The sequence below is a fragment of the Tetrahymena thermophila genome, assembly GCF_000189635.1.
Source record: "Tetrahymena thermophila SB210 genomic scaffold scf_8254607, whole genome shotgun sequence".
Lineage (NCBI taxonomy): Eukaryota > Ciliophora > Oligohymenophorea > Hymenostomatida > Tetrahymenidae > Tetrahymena > Tetrahymena thermophila.
The window spans coordinates 342,392-366,402 of NW_002476377.1; the positions used below are offsets into that span (position 1 = coordinate 342,392).

Genomic DNA, 24,011 nt, shown 5'->3' on the forward strand with positions numbered 1-24,011 from the left:
TTTAAATTGTTTGAGCATTTATTAATGAATTTAATTTATTGTAAATTAATGTAAATATTATGTGAAAAACTAAGGTTACATTAAAACTTCAAATAGAACTAGATCTATCAAAGAAAATTATGCAAAAATAGTTCAAATAAATACTTTTCATACTTTTAATTCTAGGCATTTTTTGCATTATTTTTGATGTAGCAATTGAATAAAAATAATTAATTTTTATAGTTTATTTTCTTCACCTTTAATAATATTATCACTATTCTTCATAGTTTTAATTTTTAATAGACTACTAAAAACCTAACTATTGTCATCAATACATTTATATATTTTAAGTTGATTTATGAGTATGAGTAGCATTATCAGCATTAATTAAAAATAATAGAAAACTTGTAACACTAATGTTGTGTGAAAGTTAAGCATTTATAAAAGAATATATATGATTATGTGCTGTGAAGATTTCATTTTTTTTAAATTTTAAGCCATTTATATAGGATATATAATACTTTTCTAAATTAAGTATAATTAGAAAAAATGAAAATAATTTAGGAATTAGATAGCTTATAGATGATAATGATTCGAATAGCTTGAATACTATGGCAGTTAAAATAGGAAAACACAATTTTCTTATATTGAGCAAATTGTATTTTAATAATTAGTGAATTTAAAAATAAAATGAGTATGAAGGTAAAATAAAAATTGAGATGAAGTAAATTACAGATTGTTAAAACTTTGTTTGTTAAAGCCACAAATTAAAAAAGATATTCGACAAAAAAAATTCCCCAGAAAATATTTAAATATTTTTTCTTTAGCTTACAGAAAAATTATCAAAAAAAATCAAATTATATCGACTAAATCTTCACAAAAAGATTACATATTTTTTTCAAAAATTTTAAAATGAAACTCAAGATATTAAAAAAATGATAATTTGCAAGTAAAACTCACTTGTAATTATAAATCACATCCTTAAATATTCGAATTGAAACGTTTGCTGCTGCTTTTTTATTGCTTTTTGTTTGATAAATAAATAAATTGCTTTAAAAATAAATATATTGCATTATAAATAATTAAATTTATTTATCAGTATTAATTAGGATTATTTTGATAGAGTTGGATTGAGTTTTATTTAAACTAGTCTTAGCTTTGATTTTCGAAAATCCTCTTTTTTACATCGTTAGCAATCGAAAAATCTTTAATTGACCGTCCTTCTGAAAACTAATTCGATTCAGTCGACCCTGATTTCTCTTTATTTGATGTATTGTTAAATTTAGAGTTGTTACTACTTGAGTGGCCGTTTATGTCTTGTATTTTCTTTTCCTAGTTTGTCCCTGTATGATATCCAGAGAGTTATTTATTTTCATCTTTGTTCGATAGCTATAACGATTTTCTCATCAAGTACTTCTCTCTCAAGCTTGGCATCACATAGTAAATGTTGTCAGGATGCGAGGTCCTTGGAATATTGGTATAAGATTGAGGTGTGACACATCCATCAGAAGTATTTGCATCGCTTGCTGACTACTGCTTTTTGTATTTAGCTTGTGTATTTTGCTTTTATTACTTTTCTTTTTATACTTTAAATTTGCTATTTCTATTGCTGCTTGAATCCTATCCGCTTTAATTCCACTTTTCTACACTCTCCAAATCTAATGAAGGCACATTAACTTTAGAACTACTTTCTTCATTCAAAGGAGGTCTTACTATATTAATAACAAAGATAAATTTTTAAATAAAAAAAACTATCAACAATGTTTATTTTTTAAAAATGAAATATAAATAAATAAATCAGTTTGTTTTTATCCAAAATAAAGAAAAATTAATACAATTTTTTTTTTATTTTGCACTCTAAGAATAATTTTTTCTGTTATCACTTGAGTTACTAGATCGCTCAGGTGCCGCCTATAAGTGATTAAACACTTTTTTCTAAGGAGGTGTCATCTATTTATTACGTTACTTATCTTAATCCTACTCATGTAAAAATTCTTGTCTGTCTCTACTTTTAAAATAAAAATTTAAATTTATTTTACTTTGAATATAAATTTTTTCTTACTCTTTTAAATATTCGATATTTTGTTGTTTTGAGTGTTTCTCTTCAATAAAATCCTGATAGTATCTATCTGATTCTTCCATTTTTTAATATTTAGGTAAGTTTTATTTATCATTATTATTCTTCTAATCCTATTATTGAGTAAATTTCTATTCACTTTATTGCTATGAAAGTTACAACTATTCTTCGTATATTTTAGAGAGGTGGGATTTCTATATATATTATTATTATTATTATTGTGGTTATTTCTAAACATGATTCTATTATTTCATATTTTATCTATCTTCAAATATATTATAATTTTCATAGTAAAGTATTTTGTTTTAATGATCTTAATTATTTCTAATCTAATCCTATTTACCATTGTTAATTATTTAATTGCTATTTTAATTATTTGTTTTGGGTTTTTAGTTTAAATTATTGCTGTTATTTTTGTCAAAAAAAATATTTTTATTTTAGAATACAGTGTTTCTCTCTGCATTATGTGTTTTTTAGTTATTATAAACGTGAGAAGAGCTTTGATTGTTCAAAGTAAAATTATCAATTTTCTTCAAGCTATCTGCTTATCTTTTAACTGTTTCTGGAGATTCTTCATATTCAAAATCGTCCATTATCGTGTTAAAATTATTCATTGTACCATTTGATTAGGTAGATTATTTATGGGAAGGGCTTGTCATTGTTTAAAGCTAGCTCTTAATTGTTTATATATTTCGATTAAAACTTGTGTTCTCATACGAAGGCATAGTTGTGTAATCTTTGACATCAGGAGTAATCTATTTCAAGCTTGGTAATTCTTGAGAATTAAATTTGGAAAACAAATAGCTTCCTTTATTTTAGCCATTGTGTTAAGTATTCAAAGATTACTCCAAAGGAGTGTTAGTAGACTACAAATTTAAATCTTGCATGATATCTGAATAGTTATGATTTGATTAATTATTTGCTAAAAAACTATACTGATTTTTTGTAATATTTGAAGATACTGGTCGCGATGTGTAAGGATAGTTAGAGCTGTCATTTGATTTGTTCTTTTAGTGTAATTACAAAATTTACTTTGTTGAACTACTTTGCAACTGTGTACTATGTCTATAAGGTATTTATTATTTTAACATATTATAGTCTATTTTATATTGCTAAGTATTTTGTTTATTTTAAGCTTAATCAGGTTGCTACTACCTTAAAATATAATTTTAAGCACTCTCTATTGAATTTTACTTGTAGTGATTTGTTTGGTGCAAATTATTATTTCTATTTTAAAACTCCTAGACTATTTAATTGTGATAATCTAGCATTTTGTAAAATAAGTAGCTGTACTTTTTATTGTCTAATTTATTATAGAATTCAGATTCATTTTTAAATTTCTGTCTAAAACAGAAAAGTTAATCTTTGTTCATTCTGACATTTTTAAGAAATAACTAAATTAGCTATTTATTATTTCTTTTCTGCATTTCTACTTTTTGTTCTTCCTTGCTTTTTTTTTCTTAGACCCTATCTTGATCCTACATTTTATCTAAATTTATCTTCGAATCTTTTAATTAAATTAATTGTTTCAATTTTTAATATAATCCGTTTTTTAGTTTTATTACTATCCTTGCTGGTATTTGATGTGATACTGCTATTACTACTACTTCTACTATTGCTTTAGCTTTAATCGCTGCTAAAGTAACTATCTTCTTCGCTGCTACTATCACTATTACTACAGCTTTATTTTATGTTTTTCTTTTTTGACATGATTTTATGATTCTTGTCTAATTTAGTTTTTTATTCTTGCATACTTTGCATTTTTAACTTTATAATATTAAATAATATTTTATTTTAGATAATAAAAAATATTTTTATATTACATTTAGCAAAGCTAATTAAGACGTTAAACTGTTGATTTCCTTTTTCATAGCTTATTACTTCTCTTCAGAATCTTTTTATTTATTTCTATTTATTTGGTAAAATATTGTTGAATCTTTGATTTTCTTTTATTTAGAAAATAAGTTAGAATTACAATTAAGATCTATATTAAATATTCTATTTCTATAAGCTGTCTATTAATTCAGATAGTGCCTAATAACTACTATTAGAGTTATTTGTTATTGAAGAAGGCTAAGTCAATTGTGGAATGCAGTCTTTGTTAGCTTCGCTTATTCTATTTAATACTTATTTTTAATACTAAGAAGAAAAAATCCAAAAATTACTCTAAATTCTCTTGAATTTTTAGTGCTTTCGGTGATATTTAATGCTGATTGCAATTTATATTCTATTCAATATTATGCTAATTTAAAAGTTAAGCCATATTTATTTTATAATTCTAAGCTGCTTGAATATTCACATTACCAGTGCTTTATGCATTAGTTCTTTGATTTTAATTGTATCTATCAAAATAATTGTTTCCTTAACTGCACTCATAAAACTCTAGTTGATTCTAATGTTTTAAAATTAATCTGATTTCACTAATAATAACAAAAATAATCATAAATTTACTTAAAGATTTAGCTTATCTATAAGAAGCGTATCTATAGCATTTTTAGCTTTATCTAAACTATCCTTTACTTCCTTTATAATTGTTTAAATTATTTATTAGATAATTCTTTCAAAAAATATATAATATTTTTTTTACTGCAAACGAATAATTGTTTAACAGCTATAAGCTTTAATTCTTGCTTGAAGTTGTATGAAGTCTTGAAGTTATCTAGAATAAGGATTAATTTTATGAACTGTTTTTGAATTAAAGCCCAGATGACTAAGAGCCTTTACTATCTACATTGACTACTTTAAAAGGCGATGAATATTGGTTATCAATTTTTAGATTCATTTTACATAAAATCTATATTTATATATCTATCTATCACTTTATGTATAAATGTATTTATCTATATTCTTTTACCTATATTTTATTTTAAAATTGTTAATTTTATAATTAGATTTAAATGATTTTTAACTTTTTCTTATACTTACTTCTCTTTCTACAAAAAAGAAATTTATCATAAATTTACTAGCAAAATACTTGAATATTATTATTCAATTTAATTGTATAATTCCTAAGTAAATTTATTATTTTTATAAACATAAATAACTAAAATCATTGAAAGAGTGTTAAATAATTCATTTCTTTTATTTTTTTTTTGAGTTAGAAAATAGTTAAATTTTGATATTTACTAGATTTTAGTCAAAAAATAAGATTATTATTAAATATCTATTTTATAGTAATAAAAATTTAAAAATAAATTTATCAATTTTATTAATATTTTTACATTATTTTAAACAGGTAAAATGTTTTTATAAAAAAACACAAAAATCTTTAAACCTCAAAGTAATTATTTATTTGTTTTACTTTTTCATAAAAATATTGTAAAATTTGTTTTTTCTACTGTCTAATTGTATTTTTACTACTTTAATAAATAAAATTTATATAAAATGGCATAAAAAATTAAAATGATCAATAATAAATATTAAAAATATTTAAGCTTAATTTAAATGGTAAAGGATTTATTTAATTTATTCTCATAAAAAAACATCTAAAATTTGAATTAGTAAAATAATTTTTATTAATAACTTCCCTCCTTAATAAAGGAACTACATTTAAACTTGAATTAAAATTTAAATTATAAGCTTTTTTTAAATGATAAAATACTTATTTTAGTATGTAAAATTACAATTTAGTGTTATGATAATAAGATTAATTATTAAAGGTTTTTTTTAATTAATAATGATAATAAATAGTAAATCTTATAGAAAAAGATATTTCTTAGAGATAAAAATGAATTTTGGTGTCAAAATATTTATTAAGTTTTAAGAGTTTTAAAATGTAAATAACTCAAAATTAGATTAATATTTTTTAATTTTATTTGGATTTATTCATCAAAATATAATTTTTATAAGACTAAAGCATGTATAGAATTAATTTATTTTTTATTAATATTTGTGTTACTAAATTTGATTAAATTTTTAAAATATCAAAAATAGCTCAAAGTTTTTTTTGATGACAAAATTAATGAATATTAATAGTATTGGCTCATAAAAGATAGATATTTATGAAAATTCTAACAAACTTGCTTGTAAATTATTTTTATTAGCAATCAAAGATGATTAAAAATTTCGAAGGATGAATTAAACATTTTTGAAATAATAATAAATAGCTGATTTTGAAATATGAAAATAAAAGTTAAATTAAATAGGGTTTATAATTTTATTATCTTTAATAAATTTTTAAATATGTAACTTAGTAAATTATAAAAAACCAAACAAAATTGGAATTCAGTTTGCATCAAATTACAAATTTACTATTCTGAATTTTTGTTTATTAATATGAAAATGTCACTTCTTTATTTATTAAGTTTTGTGAAATAAATTTTATGAAACATATTAAATTATGTTTTTAAATTAAAAATGAGATGGTTTAGGATATATTAAGATTGGTTTTTTATTATTCAACAATTAATTGTCTTGCTAGCTTTATAGTTTTTTAAAATTTATATTTGTATTTGTGAATGTAAATGAGTACTTCTTTATATATATCTTCTTTAAATCAAACCAAAATTATTATATTATCTCTAAAAAAACCTATTAATTTTGAAGAAGATACTTATCGTAAAATATTATTTTGATTTCAAAAGTTAAATATTATTAAATGACTAAAATAGATTTCAAAAAGAAAATTAAAATTTCATATTTCTGTTTTAAATAATATTTTTAGGGATAAAAATTTTGATAAATATATATTCAATAGAATATTTAGCTAGTCATAAAAAGATAAAATAAAATAACTAATCAAAGAATCTTAAAGTAAACAAATAAAAATAATTGAAATCAGCTTGAAAAAGCATCAAAAATAATTAACCAACTTCTTTAAATCAAAGGAATATATTTGTAAAAGGTTATTTAGTTTAGCTATTTTAATTAGGTATTTAGAATATGTATGATTTTTATAGAAAACCAAGTAGCCATTTTTATTAAAATTTTTCTAGATTTACTCACAGTTATTTAAAAAATATGAAATACTATAGATATTTTTTAATTTCTAATTGTTATAATATTTTTGAATATCATAAAGCATAAATAAATATTCATAAAATTCTTATTTAATTCTATTAATTTTATTTTCAAGTTTTAAAGTACAATCTAACTTGTATAAATTTAGTGGGTGCTTTTGGATCTAAATTTTTAATAAATATGTAAAAATATATTTACAAGCGTTTAAAACATAAATAAATAATTGTTAATTCTAAAAATTATTTTTTTTGCATAATTTATAGATTTTACTCACTTAATTGATTTCAATTATTAAATTTTAGTATTTATTTTAATTTAAAATTAGTTTTTAAAATAGATTTAAATAAATTACTTTTAAAAATTAGTTTTGAATAGAATTATTGAAATTGTTAATATTTTATTTTGTAATATTTAGAATAGCTTAGAACGTTCTTATTTATCTTTTGGAGATTAATAATTAAGGATATAAATATAATGATGTAAGGATTCAAGAAATGAGCTAAATCGAAAGCAAAGTATTTTAAGATTAAATTGAATTAATTACTTTACCTTTCTTGGGTAATATTTAGGAATTTTTAAAAATATATTATTATGCATCTTTTAAATAATTAACTTTTATGGTAAAAATGAAATATCTGACCAGAATTAGTTTTAAGCTAATGCTCAAATAAGTAATTTATTAATAAATTTTTAATGTAATTTTAAAGTACTTTTATCCTTATCATCATCAATTTAATTTTATGGCTATTTTACTTACAATTATAAATTTAAGTGAGTTAAGCAAATCAATAATACGTAATGATATTCTTTTTTTTAAATTTGTTTATAAATTTATGGAAATAATGTAATCTAACAAAAAAAAGATGTAATAGATTGATTTATATTCACAAATTAAATTAAATATTTATTAATTCTTACAAAAAAGTAAGCTCTTTTATTTTTTATTTATTTGAGCTTGTATTTTATTTTAGAAATTTCTATTGTTATGGCAAATTAATGAAGATGAGAGATAATATAAAGTAAGTTGATATTAAATAAAAAATACAGGCATGATTAATTAATTAAGTAATTTGCTTGCTTACTTTCTTACTATTTAAGCAATTAATATTTCATTTTTTTAGTTATATATAAGGATAAAGATATACATTTAGGACAAATAAATTAGAATTATCTATATAACTTTTAGGTGTTGTTGAAGTAATTATTTATATTTATTAAACTATTAATTATTTACATATTATTATATGTGAGAAAATTTTTAAGATATCGTAAGGTAATTTTGCAATTTTAGTTGACGATTAGTTTGTTTGGTAGTAAATTATGAAAGAGTAAATGGTAATAGCTCATAATCATCATTAGTCATTTATGTGATTATTATGATATGTATTATAAATATTTGTTTTTAATTAATTTTTACCTGCAGCTTCAATATTTAATTAAATTTTAAAGGTAGAATAAGCTTTGAATTAATTTATGAATCATCTCGTTATTTAATTTTTGTGATAAAGAAATTATATCCATGGAATAAGAGAGAAGATTAATAGTAATTTTTTTATTTGTTTGTTTGTTTAGTTGGTGATCTAATTGCAAATTAAAGGATTAATACTACTTTAGTTAACTAGTTATTAAGTAAAAGATAACCAATCAAAGAAAAAGAGAATATTAATTTAAAATAGCATAATAACTTAGCATTTATCTTCTAAAATTTAGTTTAAACTATTTGAATTTATAGTCATAGGTATTTATGTATTTATGCAGTAACTTAGAAGTATATCACATATTTTCTTTATTGACAAGCTTAATTGTGTTAGCCCTTGTTTTTCTGTTCATTAGTAAGTTGTTTTTTCCTAAGCTTAAAGTGACTGGAGAAGGATGTTTGAGAGAAGTATTAATTTCTTCTTCTGTTTATCTAGAAAAAGCTATAGCGTTTTTGGCATTGTCATTTGGTGAGGAATTCCTCTATTTAAGACTAATTATACCCATTTTTCTTTCTTTGTAATACTCATATTATTTTTCTATGGGATTTACCTATATTATATTGTTGGCATCTAGCCATTGAGTGATTTTTTTTTCAAGGCAATCAACTATATCATCAGTGATTGGAAGAGGATCTGGATCGCTTAGGAGATTCATTACTTATTGAGGGAAAGATGGTATTTCAGCCTTTTTAGACTTTTATTTTTTTGAATTGTTGTTACATTTTTGATCTGTTTGATTCATTTGATCAGAAACTATGTACTTAGTGATTGGCATATATTATATCTTTTCTATTTATTATGAATCTATCCTTATTTGCTGTGAGCTTTAAGGAATGTAAATATGTCTTTAGGTGAAATTGTCTTTTGTCTTTTTTTTAATTCTTTGATGTTCTATTTTAAAGAAATTAATTATTAAATTTTGATTAATTCAAGATAAGAGTTGATAAATAATAAGTAGATAGATAGATAGATAAATAGATATATAGAGTGATCATTGCATTACTGATTAAAGATAATTAAAATATTTGAGGGTTAATGTTATTTATTTATTGATAAACAAATAGAAAAAAAAAATTGTGGGGAGGTGAAATTTACAGCAAATACTTATATTACAAGCATAAACATTTTAAATGATCTGATAAAATTTATCCATGTACTTGAATATGCGATAATTAGTTGTTGATACTAATCAAAATATCTATATCTATTTGCATCACTAATAAGTAAATTATTACTGATAAGTAAATCTCTGGTTTCTATTTTTTTGTGTCATTTAAAACTTGTAATCAACAAATTCAGTCTTGTAATTAACATTTAATTAGCAGACGTAATTTAATCTGCTAATCCAATCTATAATTTAGGTAGAAAATTCAATTTTGTATCTAGAAATTATTTTCTAATTTAGTTTTGATAGTAAAAAAATATATCAAATGATGTAGATAGATAATTAGAAATATTGGAATTTATTTTTTAAAAATTTTTTAATTGTAAATTAAAAATTTGAAATTTCCGAATTGATTTAATTACTCTAAATATAATTTTTTTTTACACTAATTTTAATTAAAGTTATTTATATTATGTTTTTATAACTTGCTAATTTATATTGATAAACTATTTTATCATTCTAAGAATTCTAAATTCGTTCACTATTCGGATTCAGCACTGCTGTAAGGCTCTTCTGTCTATTCTTTAGTTTTAAGCTCCTCTATTTAATCTTATAGAGGTTTATTAAATGTCTCTCTTAAAAATATAGATGCTACCAGACCCAAAACTCCAATTATTCCTACAAATACCATTTATCCTAAGCCTATTGAATCAGCCTTTGAAACAACATATGGAGCGACTACACTTCCGAAGTTGCCCAAGCCAAAAATAATACCAGCTCCTACTGATCTTACTTATGTAGGATATCTGTTTTTGTGAATAAAAAATGAATGATGAATATGAAGTAATAAAATATTTGTTTTTACAGTTCAGGAATATAAACTTAGAATATACCAAGCTAGAATATATTAGAAACTCTTAAAAGACCAATAAAGGCTGTTTATGTTTCGTTATTTTTTACAATCGAATAGCTCAAGCAAATTAAGATAGACAAAAAAGTTGCTATAATAATACTTCTTTTTCTTAAGAATTTCGGTATTATAAAGTTACTTATAATTAAAGTAATTAGTTCTCCCGTTCCAGCTACTAGCTGATTCAAATACAAGTCATAACCTATTAAGATTAGAATAATTAAATACTTTCACGTAAATTTACATAATTTGTTACAAATAAAAATAGTAGCTCATTTTAAAATTACAGAAACTAAATTTAATCAATAAAATTGTTTGAAATAAAAACTTTTATTTTAATAGCCAATTTTTAAACTAAATGTGTAACTCAATTGAAATGTTATTCATAAAAACGTTTAAAAATTTTAATTTAAAGTTAGCGAAGAATATTTGCTAAAATTAGAGGTCACTTTTATAGCAAAATAATAGTGAATAATACACTATTTGAATGAAGAGTATTTATTTGTGTCTATTTTGTAAATAATTTTAATTATCAAATAAATGAGTTAAATATACACTTTTTTAGGCTGCACATACTTTTCAATATTAAAATTATAATTTGTTACAAAGATTCAAGTAACATTATTGATTAAGGGTAAATTGATAGACTTTGAGATATTTTTATAAGATATAATTAAAATTGAAATACCGATTCCAGAAAGAGCGAATTAACAGCCGAAGTAGAAGACTTGAATAGTCATCATAACTGTACATGAAGCTACAGTGATCTTTCTAAGAGATTTGTACTTGAATAATGCCAGAAAATTAAAAAGTAAGTTATCTTCAGGCTTTTTTTCATTCTCAAAATCATCTCCCAAAAATGTTTCTGAAACTTTTAGATTTTGATAGAATTGAAATTAGTTTATTAATAATAAGAGCCAAAATATATTTTGTGATTCCCAGATAATTAATTATTAATTTTAAATTACTTATTAGCTCTTTTTTATTGAATTTTGAAATCTTCTTAAGGGAAAGTATAGCACTGTCTATATTATTCCTTGAAATATAATAACTAGGTGATTCAATAACGAATATTAAAGGTATATTTAGAACTAAAGAAGGAATCATGATCCAAAAGATTATCATATTTCTGAAATCCTAAATAAGATATGCAATTGGTGAGAGCAAGATTTCTCCAATTGCCCAAGCTATCATCAACATCAAACTCGCCATCTACCTTAAAAAATTTAAAACTTCATAAATTAATTTCAAGCAAACGAGTTTAATTTGAAAACTTTAAAAACTGCTTTTAATTATTTCAAATTCAAGCGAGTATCATTCATTTTTAATTATTTTTTTTTTTTTCATTTTACATGTCTGTGGTTATTTTAAGCAGATATTATTGTTAATATATGAATTCGCAGTAAAAATAAAAATGAAAACAAATTATAAAAAGTATATCTGAACAATTTTATTCCAAGTCAAATAAAAGTTGAAGAAAAATAGAAATTTAAATAAAAATAAGCTATTAAACTAATCGTTTTGCTAAAAATACTTTTATATTTTAACTCATTTTAAAAATTGCATAATTTGTCAAGTTAAATATGTTTTTTGAATGTCTTTGATTTATTTGTTTATTATTCAATAAAAAATGTATTTTAAAAATCCTAATTTCATCTAAGATTTAACAATATTAAATACAATTTTCTATTTCTTTTTTCAATACAAAAGACATTTTAATTTACTATTTTTTCTTTAAAGTAGAAATTAAAGATTTTTCTTCTATTAAAATATCTAATTAATTATCACTCAATCAATCGAGTTGATGAATTTTTATTTTTAAGATTTCATACTAACTTTAAAATCAATCATTGAATAAAAATTATTTATTTATTTATTTATTTTACATTATTTTTTCAAAATAATATATTAGCCAACAATATTATTATTATGAATATTAGATTTTAGAATCTGTAATTTTGTCAGAATCTTTTAATATTTATTGAGTTAAGTGTAAATTAATAATCTTTCGTTTAGTATTTATTTCAAATTTACTAATCTTATAATATTTAGATATCAATGTAAGTAATAACATCCAATATAAAAATTGAAAACAAAATCAAATTATGTGAATGTACCTGTATTATTCTGATGTTTCTTCATTTAGCAGTAACAAAAGTAGATTCAGAACTGGCCAAGAAAAGAAACCAACTATAAAATTCATAATAATTAATACAATTTAGCTGTAGGTAAACGCAATTCCAATTGTGCACATGCTTGATATAAACCACGAAATCTGTAAAACCAATTTACGTCCATATATATCTCCCGCAATACCTAATAAAATGTTGCCAAAAATGCTTCCTACAAAAAGCATAGAGCAAGCCAAGTCTCTTATATTAGAATTATTACAATACATGTCAAACTATATTGAATAAGTACTTTTTTAATCAGGATCCAAGATTTATTTATCGCAGCCACCATCATTTTCATCGCATATTTCGTTTTAGGGATCTATTTTTTTATAATTAAAACAACATAAAGCATTTTATATGTATTTTTTTAATTTAAAAAAGCAATAAGATTTTTTATAAGTTCTGGTTTAAAGCTAAACTTTTAATATATTTTATTGCTATAATATTACTATCAGGATTGCTTTAGCATAAAAATTTAGGAGGAAGGTAAATAAAAGTAGCGCTAAGCATAAGCATTGATATTTCAATTAAGATCAAAACAAAGAAAAAAAGTATATATTTTTAGTATCTATTAAATCCACCAGCACTTTTCAAATACCGTTCTATGGTTTTATGAGTATCTTCTATCGTAAAACTACCTTTTTTATCATTCAAATTTTAATTAAAATCAACTTAATTCAAATTTTCTGGTTAAGCTAAAGACGACATTTATTTATTTAACAAGTTATCTTAGCAAATTAAATAACCTTAGAATATTTAGATCTTATATATATAAATATAATTTAGATGATATATTTCTAAAACCAGATTTACATAGTTTAACAAATCTAAAAAGTAATTCTTTAAAGTTTATCCTCAAAAAAATATGTAAAGTAAAGTATTTTAATAAATTTGTTGCAAAATTAAAAGCAATAAGAAATATTTGAATAGTAGAATGAGCAAATATATTCTAAATGAGCCTTATTATAATTGATATAAAAATTATAGCAGTGAATAATTGATGTATTTACAAATATTATAATATTAATACACTTTTTATTATTAGATATAATTGTTAAAATCTATATATTCCACAAGATCAAAGTTAATAAACTGGTTATTCAATTCAAAAAGTTTAAAAGAAGCAAAAAGAAAATGTATTACAAATTTAATAACATTTTCAAGATACTTAACTTTTGAATAATTTTTTCATTTAAATTATTTAATTTCCGTTAATCATTTATTAAAATCTGTGAATTAATTTTTAAAGGTTTATGCCAATCAGCAAAAATAAATAAATAAATAAATAATTCAATAAAATAATTTTTTAATAATAATAAGTTAAAAAATAGTTCATTTCACATTTTCTTTTTTATCAGAACTAAATATGTTTGTTGATTAGTCTTAGTTTTTTAATTCTCTAATTTAATTTTCAAGAGGTTTATTTAAAGTTTCTTATAAAAAGAAACATGCTAAAAATCCTATCACACCCACCAAACCTATCAAGACCATATTTGGGAGTTCAATTTTACTAGCTTGGCTAACAATGTAAGGAGCCAAGACACTCCCTAGATTTCCTAGTCCAAAAATAATACCTGTACCAACTGATCTTACTTGTGTTGGAAATCTTTGCAAAAATATAAATTAAAAAAGAAACAAGTATAAAAGGTAAATTTACAGCTCAGGGATATAGACTTAGAAAATACCAAACTAAAATCCATTAGAAACTCTGAGCAATCCTACAAAACTTGTTTATAATGCATTATCAGAAAAAATAGAATAGCTCAAACAAATCAGGATGCAACCAATATTAGCAATTATAGAACCTACCTTCCTTCTTATCTTTGGAATTATAAAAACTCCAACTAGTAAAGGTATTAATTCACCAAAGCTTGCAACTGCTTAGTTTAAATATAAACTATACCCTTTTTAAAAATAGAAATATAAAAATTAAAAAGATTCTTTTAGAATAAAAAAGGCACAATAAGAATGATAAAAATAATTTTATATTTAAAGCAATACCAACTCCTTCTAAAGCAAATTCAGAACCGAAATAAAAAACATAGGTGCATATCATAATCAAGGAAGAAGCAATTGTGATTCCTCTTAATGATTTGAACTTAAACAAAGCAAAAATGTTAAACCAAATGCTTTCATCTTTAAAATCCTTATGAAAATCAACTTAAAATAACTAATCGCCGACTATTTATTTTAATAATAAATTTTTAATAAGTATATATTCATAAAATTAATAATAAAATTGCTACTTTCAAATTCTTTCTTATTAAACTTAGCCAATTTTTAGAAACATTATATCGTCTTATCCAATAGATTCTTAGAGAGGCAATAACTTGGAGATTCTATTACAAAAAATAATGGGATATTTAATAAAAGAGAAGGGATCATAATCCAATAAAACATTAAATCCCTATAGTCATTTATAAGATATGCTAGAGGCAGTAAACAAATTTCACCTATTGCCCATGCTACCATTAGCATTTAGCTTGAAAATTGTCTATAAATAAATAAAATATTTTACTTTTAAAAATTAATTTGGTTAATTTAACTATTTAATTATTATTTAACTCAGTGGTAATAGAGAAGCTATTTTGAATAAAATTCAAATTTTTTATAAAAAAAAATGGAGTATTTTTTAGTTGATAAATTTAAAAATAACTCATTTTGTTAATAAGTTTATTCAAAAAAAATATTATTTCTCTTTCTGATATAGAAATTTTTTGATGATGATCTTTATTTGATCAATAATCTGGGTGTATTAATTAGTAATTCCTAAATAGTAGCTAATTATACCTATGAGACTCGGATGTTTCTTCATTAACCAACAGTAATAATAAGTTCTACACAGGCTAAGAAAAAAATCCAAATGTAAAATTCATTACAATCAGTAATGGAATGCTCTGTGCTAAAGTTATCCCTACTATAGATAGGCTTGAAGCTGCCCATGACATAATCAAGATTTTTTTACGCCCAAAAATATCTCCTACAATACCAAGTAAAATACTACCAATGACACTACCTACAAAAAGTAAAGAACATGCTATTTCTCTAAACTCAGATTAATCACAATACATCTCTAATTAAATCGCATAAGTAGATTTTTAATTGGGAGCTAATATTTAGGCTTTACACCCTCCTTCAGATTCTTCACATTCCACATTATTCTAGATGTTCTCTTAGTATGTCTGCTTTTATTCAGAGTTATTTATGTCTGTTTAAATTTATCTATGAAGTTTATCATAATATTCAGAATTAATATTAGTTTCTCCATATCCTTATTTCACAACTTTACTAAAAGCCTTTTGCTCTGATTGATCGCAAATGAACTTAGGAGGAAGGTAGATAAATGATTAGCTTAGATTTACCATCGAAATTATCATCATTACAAAAAAGAAGAAGATAAGCATGATCTTCTGATATCTATTAAAACCTCCAGCCTTTTGCAGATATTCTTCTATCAACTTATTGGACTAGTCTGAAGTTTAATTTTCATGTTGTTATATTAATTAATTTTCAAGCTATTCTTATTGCTCACGTGTATCTTAGCTTTCATTTTCATAAGTACTGCTATTGTTCATCAAATGTAATATTTAAAATTGATTTTGCTTTTTTTTTAATTACTAACTATTTATTATATGCATTGATCTAGCATCAAGTTAATTGATTGAGTAAACAAATTTAAATAGAGTATTTTTAATAGATATTTATAGTAAATCTATTTAAATTGAATAAGTCCAAATTATCATTATAGAAATTCCACATATTTGTCTGTGATAAAGCAAAACATTTTATAAAATCATTCATTCCCAAATAGTTTTGAGTTTAATTGAATTTTATAAAAATTTATTTATAAGAATAGAAAGTTGCTTAAAATTAGTTGGTTGTATTTAAAAATATTAATTAATATTTTTTAAATTTATCCTGTTGCTAGAACAGATTTCTAACTTCTCAAAGTCATAACATTTAAAATTCAAGAAGTATGAGTAAACTGTATAACTATAAAATATCTTCAAGTGTTGTTGTGTTAATTAACAATTTAAAGTGAAAAATTAAGAAAAACAAAAATTAATTAATTTTCTTTTAAAGTTGTAAATATGTATGCAGAGCTAAATTTCTTGTTCATTTAAAATTCATCTTACATTTTATTTAATAAATAATGTGTAAAAATTAAATTAAAAATCAATTTTAAATATTTTTGAACAGATTTGAAGACACTATAAATTTAATGTATCTATCTATTTTATTTCTTTTATTTTAATCCTTCACTTTATGTATGTATGTATTTATGTATAAATAACATAGCTTTTTCAACTTTTTATTGTACTTTTACAAAAATTCTTGACTGTAGTTAAAATTTTAGAAAATTGATAGGTAAGAAGGTGAAATGATTCCCCATACATACATATATAAATATAAATTAAAATGAATAATTTTACTAAAAAATAATATTTTTAAATTCTAAATATAAAATTAAACTTTAAAGTAAAATAATTAATTTTTTAAAGAATTAGTATGCTTAATTAACTTTTCTTTGCTTAAAAAATCTGGTTAAATAATATTTATATAACGAGAATATTATCAATCGAAATAAAAATCTAAATGAGAATATTCATTTCTGTAAATAAGATATTACTAAACATGCTTTTAATACGTAATTAATTATAAAACTTGTCTTAAGTTATCTAGCCTATCATAAAATAGTATTTTAAAGTTTAATGTCTTAACTTAATTAGCAAAGTTATTAAATTTTGTGACAGCTCCTTGCTCTTATTATTCTATTAAGTAAAGAGCATAAATTTATAATTCTATTTCAGATTCATCTATTATTTTACATACTTAGCTTATATTATAGTTATCGTAATTTTTATAAACATAATTTGAGGCTTTAAAGAAGTGTTTGAGTGAGTTTTAATATAAATTTTCTTCTAAAAAACATCTACCTAGCATAGAATGGGCTTTATATTATATATAAGTATCATTTTTAGATAGCTAGAGGCAAACAAAGTAAGAATGTATTGCATTAAGATATTAATTATTAGCTTTTTGAATTTCTCCTAAAGTCATATAAATTTACTCGTTTTCAGGCTGAAGTTCAATACTCTTTAAAATTAAATTTTTTGATAATTCAATATCAGATGAAGCTAAATGATAAGCTAATTCTATATAATTATTTATATATTGAGGATCTAGATCTAGGCCTTCTTAAAACTTTAAAATCCCTTCTTCATATTCCTTTTGTTTACACAAAAATTTACCATATGCACAGCACGCCCTCGCTTATCTAGGCATTACATCATAGCACTTTTAATAATACCACTTGGCTTTTTCTTTATTTTTTCTTGATTCATAATATTTTGCTTAGTTGCTCATAATAAAGTTATTGTTTGGACAAAGGTTTTCAGCTTCTTAAAAGTATTTTTCTGCTTAATCAAAATCCATCAACTATGAATAACAAAGAGCTACATTATTAGAAATACTTGGATATTAAGGATTTAATTAATAAAGCTATAAGGAGAATTTTAAGCACTACTATTACTTATCAGAATAATAGTAAGAAAATCCTAAAAAGCTCAAAACATCTTATTTAAAATCTTCTAAAAGGTTTGAAGATTCTTATAGGGCTTATAAAGCTTCTTCTAGTTTATCTTAATCCCTATTGATAATTAAATAAGTTCCATATCCATACAACTGGACTCCTTTTTAAAATTCATCTTTATTCCCGCACAAAATATTTAATTCTTTGAATTTTTCATACACTTCCTTTAAATCAGGAGCAATTTTCCTGCATAAGTACTCATTATAATAATAAACTTAAATACAATAATTAATTCTCACTATTAAGTCAATAGCATCTATTAAAACATCTTTTTCCTACTTCTATTCAACTAAAAGTTGTTGAAAAATTTGTATCCCCTGATTGACCTAACCTAATTCAAAGTAACTTAATCCTCTATAAAGCTGCAAAAGTTGGTGAGAGTTAAAGCTCAAGCTTTAATCTAACTCTTCTACTTTTGCAATACATTCTTACAGTTTATAATTTTAATAAAGGCTACGTACCTCTTTGACTAAAATACTATCTTACATTTTTCTCTTTTTTATATATGATAAAATTAATATCTTTGAGTAGTAAATAAATAAATTAAGCACTTATTTGTAACAAAAATGAATGAATATTATTTTTAATAGTATTTAAAAATTGAATACTTGAGTTTGTAAACATCACCATTTATCTTTCACTATAATAATATATTAAAAGTAAATTGGAAAGGAAGGAAAGAATTATTTAGTTATTAATTATGATTAATTCTAAGATTTTTTAATAAATGTAAATCAAAAATTTAATGTTAAAAAACACAAAAAGAATAGTAAATTTGTTACTTTTATAAATCATTTTTCTTTGTAAATCATAAAAATCATTACCAAATTTTAAAATAAAAATGGTGTTTATAATAGTAGGCAGGCATGTTTATTTTTAGTCAATATCAGAAAAGCATAAATTAAATTTCTTTGATATAATTAAATTAATTTCTAAAGAGTCTAGATATTTTTGTAAGAATAAAGCCTCTATTAAGGATTACCATAACTCTTTAACTTAAATACATTTTAAAGACATATTTGTTCTCTTAAATTCATTAGATAGACGATATTTAATGAATTCTATTTAAGTATTTAACCAACCATTGATATTAAATTTTTAAAAAGTGATAGATTGAAAAGTAGAACTTCACTATCTCCATTAAAAGAGCAACGTTAAACTATATAAATATTAAGTATCTTCTATAGTTGTTAAAAGCATCTACTAAAGTAAAAGAAATAATTACATCATTGTCGTAATTTAATAGAAAAATATGCCTTTAAATATAAAAAATTAAAATTCTAATCAGATAAGAATAATTATAAACAAACAAATAATCAATAAAAAAGTATTTATAAACAGAATCTCAAAAATTATAAAAGATGGAAAATAAACTCTATAATATCTTTAGAATCCCTTAAGTTAGCACAGAGAAGGTGTCTTCTGCATTGATTGGTGTTTTAGATGCGTCTGGATCTATGAGCTCATACTGGCCTTTTGCTGCAAGAAGCTGGAATCAAATATCTTAAAACCATCCTAATTCTGTAAAAAATTGATTTGAATAAACTACCTCTTATTTGATAGAACCAAATAAATATCTTTTACAAATCTTACTCCAAAATATTTAAATATTTTTTTTAAAAAACAGTATTGCATCACATTCTCAACTAAAGCTGCAGAAAGAAAGCTTCCTTTGTCAGAGAATATAAACCAATACGACTGCTCTTCAACAAATATTGTTGGAGGATTCGAAGTTTTAAACGAAATGTTGTAAAGACCATCTATGGGCAATAATGTTACTGTTGTTTTTATAAGTGATGGTCAAGATGACAACAATTCAACACTCCCAAATAGAATTACTAAACTTAAGATTACACATTAAAAAAAGATCAATTTCATTTCTATAGGTGTTGGATCTGGATTCCCTACTTTCGTAGCCATGAATCTTAGAGATATTTATCACAATGGAGAGTCTTCTCTTCCTCCTGTCTTTTTAATTGAAAATGTATATTTTGTTATTCTGAACACTTTTAATATAAAAATAATTAAAGCAATAAATTTTGATGAAATGCTAATAAATTAAATTCAGCAACAAATATAAATTATAAATTAATTTGATTTCACTTAATATCTTAGTTTTTACATAATTTTTAATAAGTTAAATTATTTAAAATTATATTATTAATTAATTAATTAATGAAATAATTATATTTTAAATTTTAAGTTATTTAAATATTCTATATTTAATAGACTAATGAATAATCAGTTTGGTCATCTACATTTGAATCCTTGCTTCCTTATACTTTCCACTCTGCAAAAATTTCAATTAGTCCTGCAGTTAAGGTTCTCCCTTGGCTCCCTTCAACAAAAGAGGTAAAAGATACTATTTTAAATCTTGTTTAAAGAAGAAAATAAATTAATTTTCAACACTTTATTTATATTATACCAACCACCAAATAACTAAACTTTTAAATTTGAATTTTAGGTTTATGAAAACTCTTGGGTGATCAGTTACGAAGATAAAATCACAGTTAACAGCACTACTTAAGTTGAAAGACAATAATTCCTTTCACCTACCGAATTGATTGACATAGCTAAAGGATGGCTTAGTGAACTTTAAATTTCTTCTTTAAAGAAGGAGGCTAAGGATAATGCAAAAGAAGCTCTCAACATTTTGAATGGATGGAAATGCTACTTCATTGATTCTAAAAATCCTACTACTAAAGAAACATTCAATCAAAGACTGATGAAAAAATAACAAAATACTATTAACTTCAACATCCAAGTCATTTTCAAAGAAATTAAATCTATTGCTGAAGATGTCATTTTAAGTAATTAAATTTTTTGAAAAAAAAATTTAAAAATTTTTAATTTAATTTAAAAAGGTCAACTCAGTGATGTTGAGGCTGCTAAGAGATTAGCAATTGGTACATAAACTGGTAAGTATCATAGTGCAGCTTTGTAATTGAAAGGTATTACTGTTTCAGATTACATTCAAGCCAGAGATCACTTCATTAATGTAGCTATATCTATCATATAAAGATTATTCATATTAATTTATTCATTAAAAATATATAAAGGTTTTCTAGCAAACAACTTTTTCAAATGAATCTGATTAAGAACCTTCAGTTATATCTCTCTAGAATTAGAAAGATGTATTTAAGGAGGCTGATTTGATAGAAGGTCTCAAGGGTTGTCCTAATCAGTATGATTTAGTTGAAAATTTCCCTCTTGTTGGACACTCCGTTTAGTAAAATTTTATTGGAAGTTATTTTTTTTAAATGCTAAAATTAATATAATATTATAGGATTAAGAGAAGTGATGGTGCTATGATTAACCCCTATATGCTTAAAATCAAAAGCATTGCTATGCATCACAAAGTTTGTGATACAGTTTCTTTGTAGGCTGGTAATAATGAGTTAAAGATGAAGATTGGAGATGATGAAGAGGAAATTATAAATGCAGTTATTCCCCTTTTCAGCAAAAAGGATTTAGATTTAAAGCCTTTGATTAACACTAAGCTCTATCATATTTTGATGACATTCAATGTTATGGGTAATGCAGATACCTGTTTCGAAAATGCCTACTTGGGTTTACTTGCAAATGCTTGCTATTTCTTAATTAATCAAACAGCTAGTGAATGGCGCACTCATATGCTTGATTTAGTGGCTAATACCCTCTCTATGACTTACGCTGATCGTTAGGGTTATAAAAGCTATGCAAAGGCCTTGGTCGAAACTCCTAGAACAGCACTAATTACTGAGCATCCAGAAATAGAAACTAAATGTGAAGATTTAACAAAAGCAATTTTAGTTCTCTTCTACCTTGTTTATAGTAAAGAATTGACTGATATTGAAAAAATTTAAGAAATTGTCTATGCAATTTATGCCGAAGCCTATGGCCGTAACTACCCCTCAGAGACAGCACTTGAGACCTTCTTCAAAATTCAATTACCCGAAGGCGTAAATTTAATTAATTATTAAAAATTTTACCAAATCTCAAATTAAAAAAATATATTTAATGATCATTAAACTTTAACTAGAACTATTTTAAGTAAACTTTTAAAATGTAATTTTTGCTAATAAAATATAGGCCGTCCTCCCTGAATTTTTGGAAGAATAAAAATAGATAATTGATAATTTCCCTCCCGTCGAGACATTCTTTACTTAATACGAAATGAAAAATGAAATTGAAAATAGAATTAGTGCACTTGAACTTAAAGTTGGGTTTGAAATTTCAGCTAAGTTTATGCATTCTGATTGCGAATTTATGAAGTACAATAAAGTAGGAATCAAGGGACTCAATAAAGTTTTTAATTACTTCCTTCCTGATAGAGAACTCCCTGAATACGATAAGTTGATGTGCTGGACTGTGCATGCTTCCAAGTATAGAAATTCCCATGAAAGAAACACAGTAAACATATATTTTAACATTTAAAAAAAAAAATAAACAATTTATTAAAAATTGATCAGAGTTTACATTAATTTATTTACATCTCAAATTATAATATAAAGACCGACATTAATTACAACGCTGCTGAGATTCTTCAAGAGGTGAAAAAGTAAAAAGAGTAATCCCTCATTAAAAACAACAAGATAGCAGAAAAAGTATTTGAATCTCTCAATAAAAAATTTGAGGAGTATATGATCGCAACTCATCATGTTGTTGTTCCTATGACTGCTGAGGACTTAACAAATTACTGTACAGAAAAAGGATTGGATATTACCCAGTATTCTTTTAATTAAGTATCAAACTTGCTTAAAAATTCTTGTATGTCCCCTGCTTGTCCTTACTACATGAAGCCAACTAAATCACTTGCATAACATTTAGAATCTAATACTTTAAAATGCCCTGCCTTCCACAAAGCCATTAAAATGCACTGTAAACTCCCTGCTGAATAAATTTTAGAAAAAGTTTTAACTGGTGAGTGCTTAATTAAGATTGGATTATTAAATCCTGCATTTATGATATCAGAAAATGTCAAAAATGATAGCAAAGAAAGAAAAGAGTTTTATATTGAATAAATCAATAAATTAAAGGAATTTTATCAAAAGGTTTGATCAAATAAAAATTCTTTTGAATAGAAAACGTAATTTGTTATAGATAAATAATAATAATATTTTGTATTTTTGACAATTAAATTTAAACTAGTACTGTAAATGTTTAATAAATATATTTTTTATTCGTATTCTGATTGCATTGCATTATCAAAAAAAAAAAAATTATGGTTTTTCTACTTCAATCAATCTTTTAATTTATCTTTTTAGATTTAATATTGATTTAAATTAATATTTTTTTAAATTTGTAATCTATTTTTGTAAAAAGAAAGATTTTTTTTATTTTTGAGATACTCTATGGGAAAGTTTACAAAATATTATTTGTAATCTATTTTACTAAATCTTTTTTTACCATAATTATAAAAATAATTCGAAAAATACAAAGTGTATGAATAAAATCAAATAGTATTTTTATGAAGCGATTTTATATTAAAAATTATAGCTACTATGAAATATAATATGCAAAAATATTTGAAATAGCCTTCTCTTTATTTGTTGATTTCATACCGATGTTATTATATACTTTTTACCTAAATTAAATTTTTAATGACGCAAAGATTTTGTTCTATAGATTTTTATGTAGAGTATAATTAATAAAGTGTAATTGGATAAAATACACCTATCTTCATTTCAATCAACTTTTGTTTATTGTTGGCTTCGCTTTTAGTGTAAATTTTCACCACAAAAATTGTGAAAAAAA

The 24,011-nt window shown here is 22.9% G+C and overlaps 7 protein-coding genes across 7 annotated transcripts; 2 read left to right on the top strand and 5 right to left on the bottom strand. All coding sequences in view use genetic code 6, as the record gives it.

The window, feature by feature from the left end:
* Nucleotides 1-1,074: 1,074 nt before the first annotated feature.
* TTHERM_00438790 (hypothetical protein) lies at nt 1,075-4,838 on the bottom strand (the record flags this gene model as incomplete). The annotated part of the gene is made up of 9 exons (XM_001017776.3): nt 1,075-1,691; nt 1,815-1,984; nt 2,042-3,563; nt 3,622-3,823; nt 3,880-3,964; nt 4,032-4,172; nt 4,222-4,448; nt 4,508-4,579; nt 4,644-4,838. 9 exons carry the CDS (start codon nt 4,836-4,838, stop codon nt 1,075-1,077), a joined length of 3,231 nt encoding a protein of 1,076 aa, XP_001017776.2.
* A 3,553-nt stretch (nt 4,839-8,391) lies between these two features.
* TTHERM_000437779 (hypothetical protein) lies at nt 8,392-8,739 on the top strand (the record flags this gene model as incomplete). The annotated part of the gene is made up of 1 exon (XM_012798056.1): nt 8,392-8,739. One exon carries the CDS (start codon nt 8,392-8,394, stop codon nt 8,737-8,739), a length of 348 nt encoding a protein of 115 aa, XP_012653510.1.
* Nucleotides 8,740-8,788: 49 nt separating this feature from the next.
* On the bottom strand, nt 8,789-9,268 carry TTHERM_00437780 (hypothetical protein; the record flags this gene model as incomplete). The annotated part of the gene is made up of 1 exon (XM_001017774.1): nt 8,789-9,268. The coding sequence occupies one exon, from the start codon at nt 9,266-9,268 to the stop codon at nt 8,789-8,791; it is 480 nt and encodes a 159-aa protein (XP_001017774.1).
* An 868-nt stretch (nt 9,269-10,136) lies between these two features.
* On the bottom strand, nt 10,137-13,390 carry TTHERM_00437770 (MFS transporter; the record flags this gene model as incomplete). The annotated part of the gene is made up of 6 exons (XM_001017773.2): nt 10,137-10,404; nt 10,464-10,710; nt 11,197-11,379; nt 11,477-11,724; nt 12,626-13,001; nt 13,132-13,390. The coding sequence occupies 6 exons, from the start codon at nt 13,388-13,390 to the stop codon at nt 10,137-10,139; spliced, it is 1,581 nt and encodes a 526-aa protein (XP_001017773.2).
* A 624-nt stretch (nt 13,391-14,014) lies between these two features.
* TTHERM_00437760 (MFS transporter) lies at nt 14,015-16,479 on the bottom strand (the record flags this gene model as incomplete). Its single annotated transcript, XM_001017772.2, has 5 exons — nt 14,015-14,288; nt 14,340-14,586; nt 14,684-14,863; nt 14,929-15,176; nt 15,473-16,479. 5 exons carry the CDS (start codon nt 16,477-16,479, stop codon nt 14,015-14,017), a joined length of 1,956 nt encoding a protein of 651 aa, XP_001017772.2.
* A 778-nt stretch (nt 16,480-17,257) lies between these two features.
* TTHERM_00437750 (tetratricopeptide repeat protein) lies at nt 17,258-18,763 on the bottom strand (the record flags this gene model as incomplete). The annotated part of the gene is made up of 1 exon (XM_001017771.1): nt 17,258-18,763. The coding sequence occupies one exon, from the start codon at nt 18,761-18,763 to the stop codon at nt 17,258-17,260; it is 1,506 nt and encodes a 501-aa protein (XP_001017771.1).
* An 873-nt stretch (nt 18,764-19,636) lies between these two features.
* TTHERM_00437740 (VWA domain CoxE-like protein) lies at nt 19,637-23,314 on the top strand (the record flags this gene model as incomplete). Its single annotated transcript, XM_001017770.3, has 9 exons — nt 19,637-19,798; nt 19,903-20,259; nt 20,505-20,627; nt 20,740-21,085; nt 21,140-21,273; nt 21,335-21,504; nt 21,562-22,216; nt 22,347-22,667; nt 22,769-23,314. 9 exons carry the CDS (start codon nt 19,637-19,639, stop codon nt 23,312-23,314), a joined length of 2,814 nt encoding a protein of 937 aa, XP_001017770.1.
* Nucleotides 23,315-24,011: the final 697 nt, after the last annotated feature.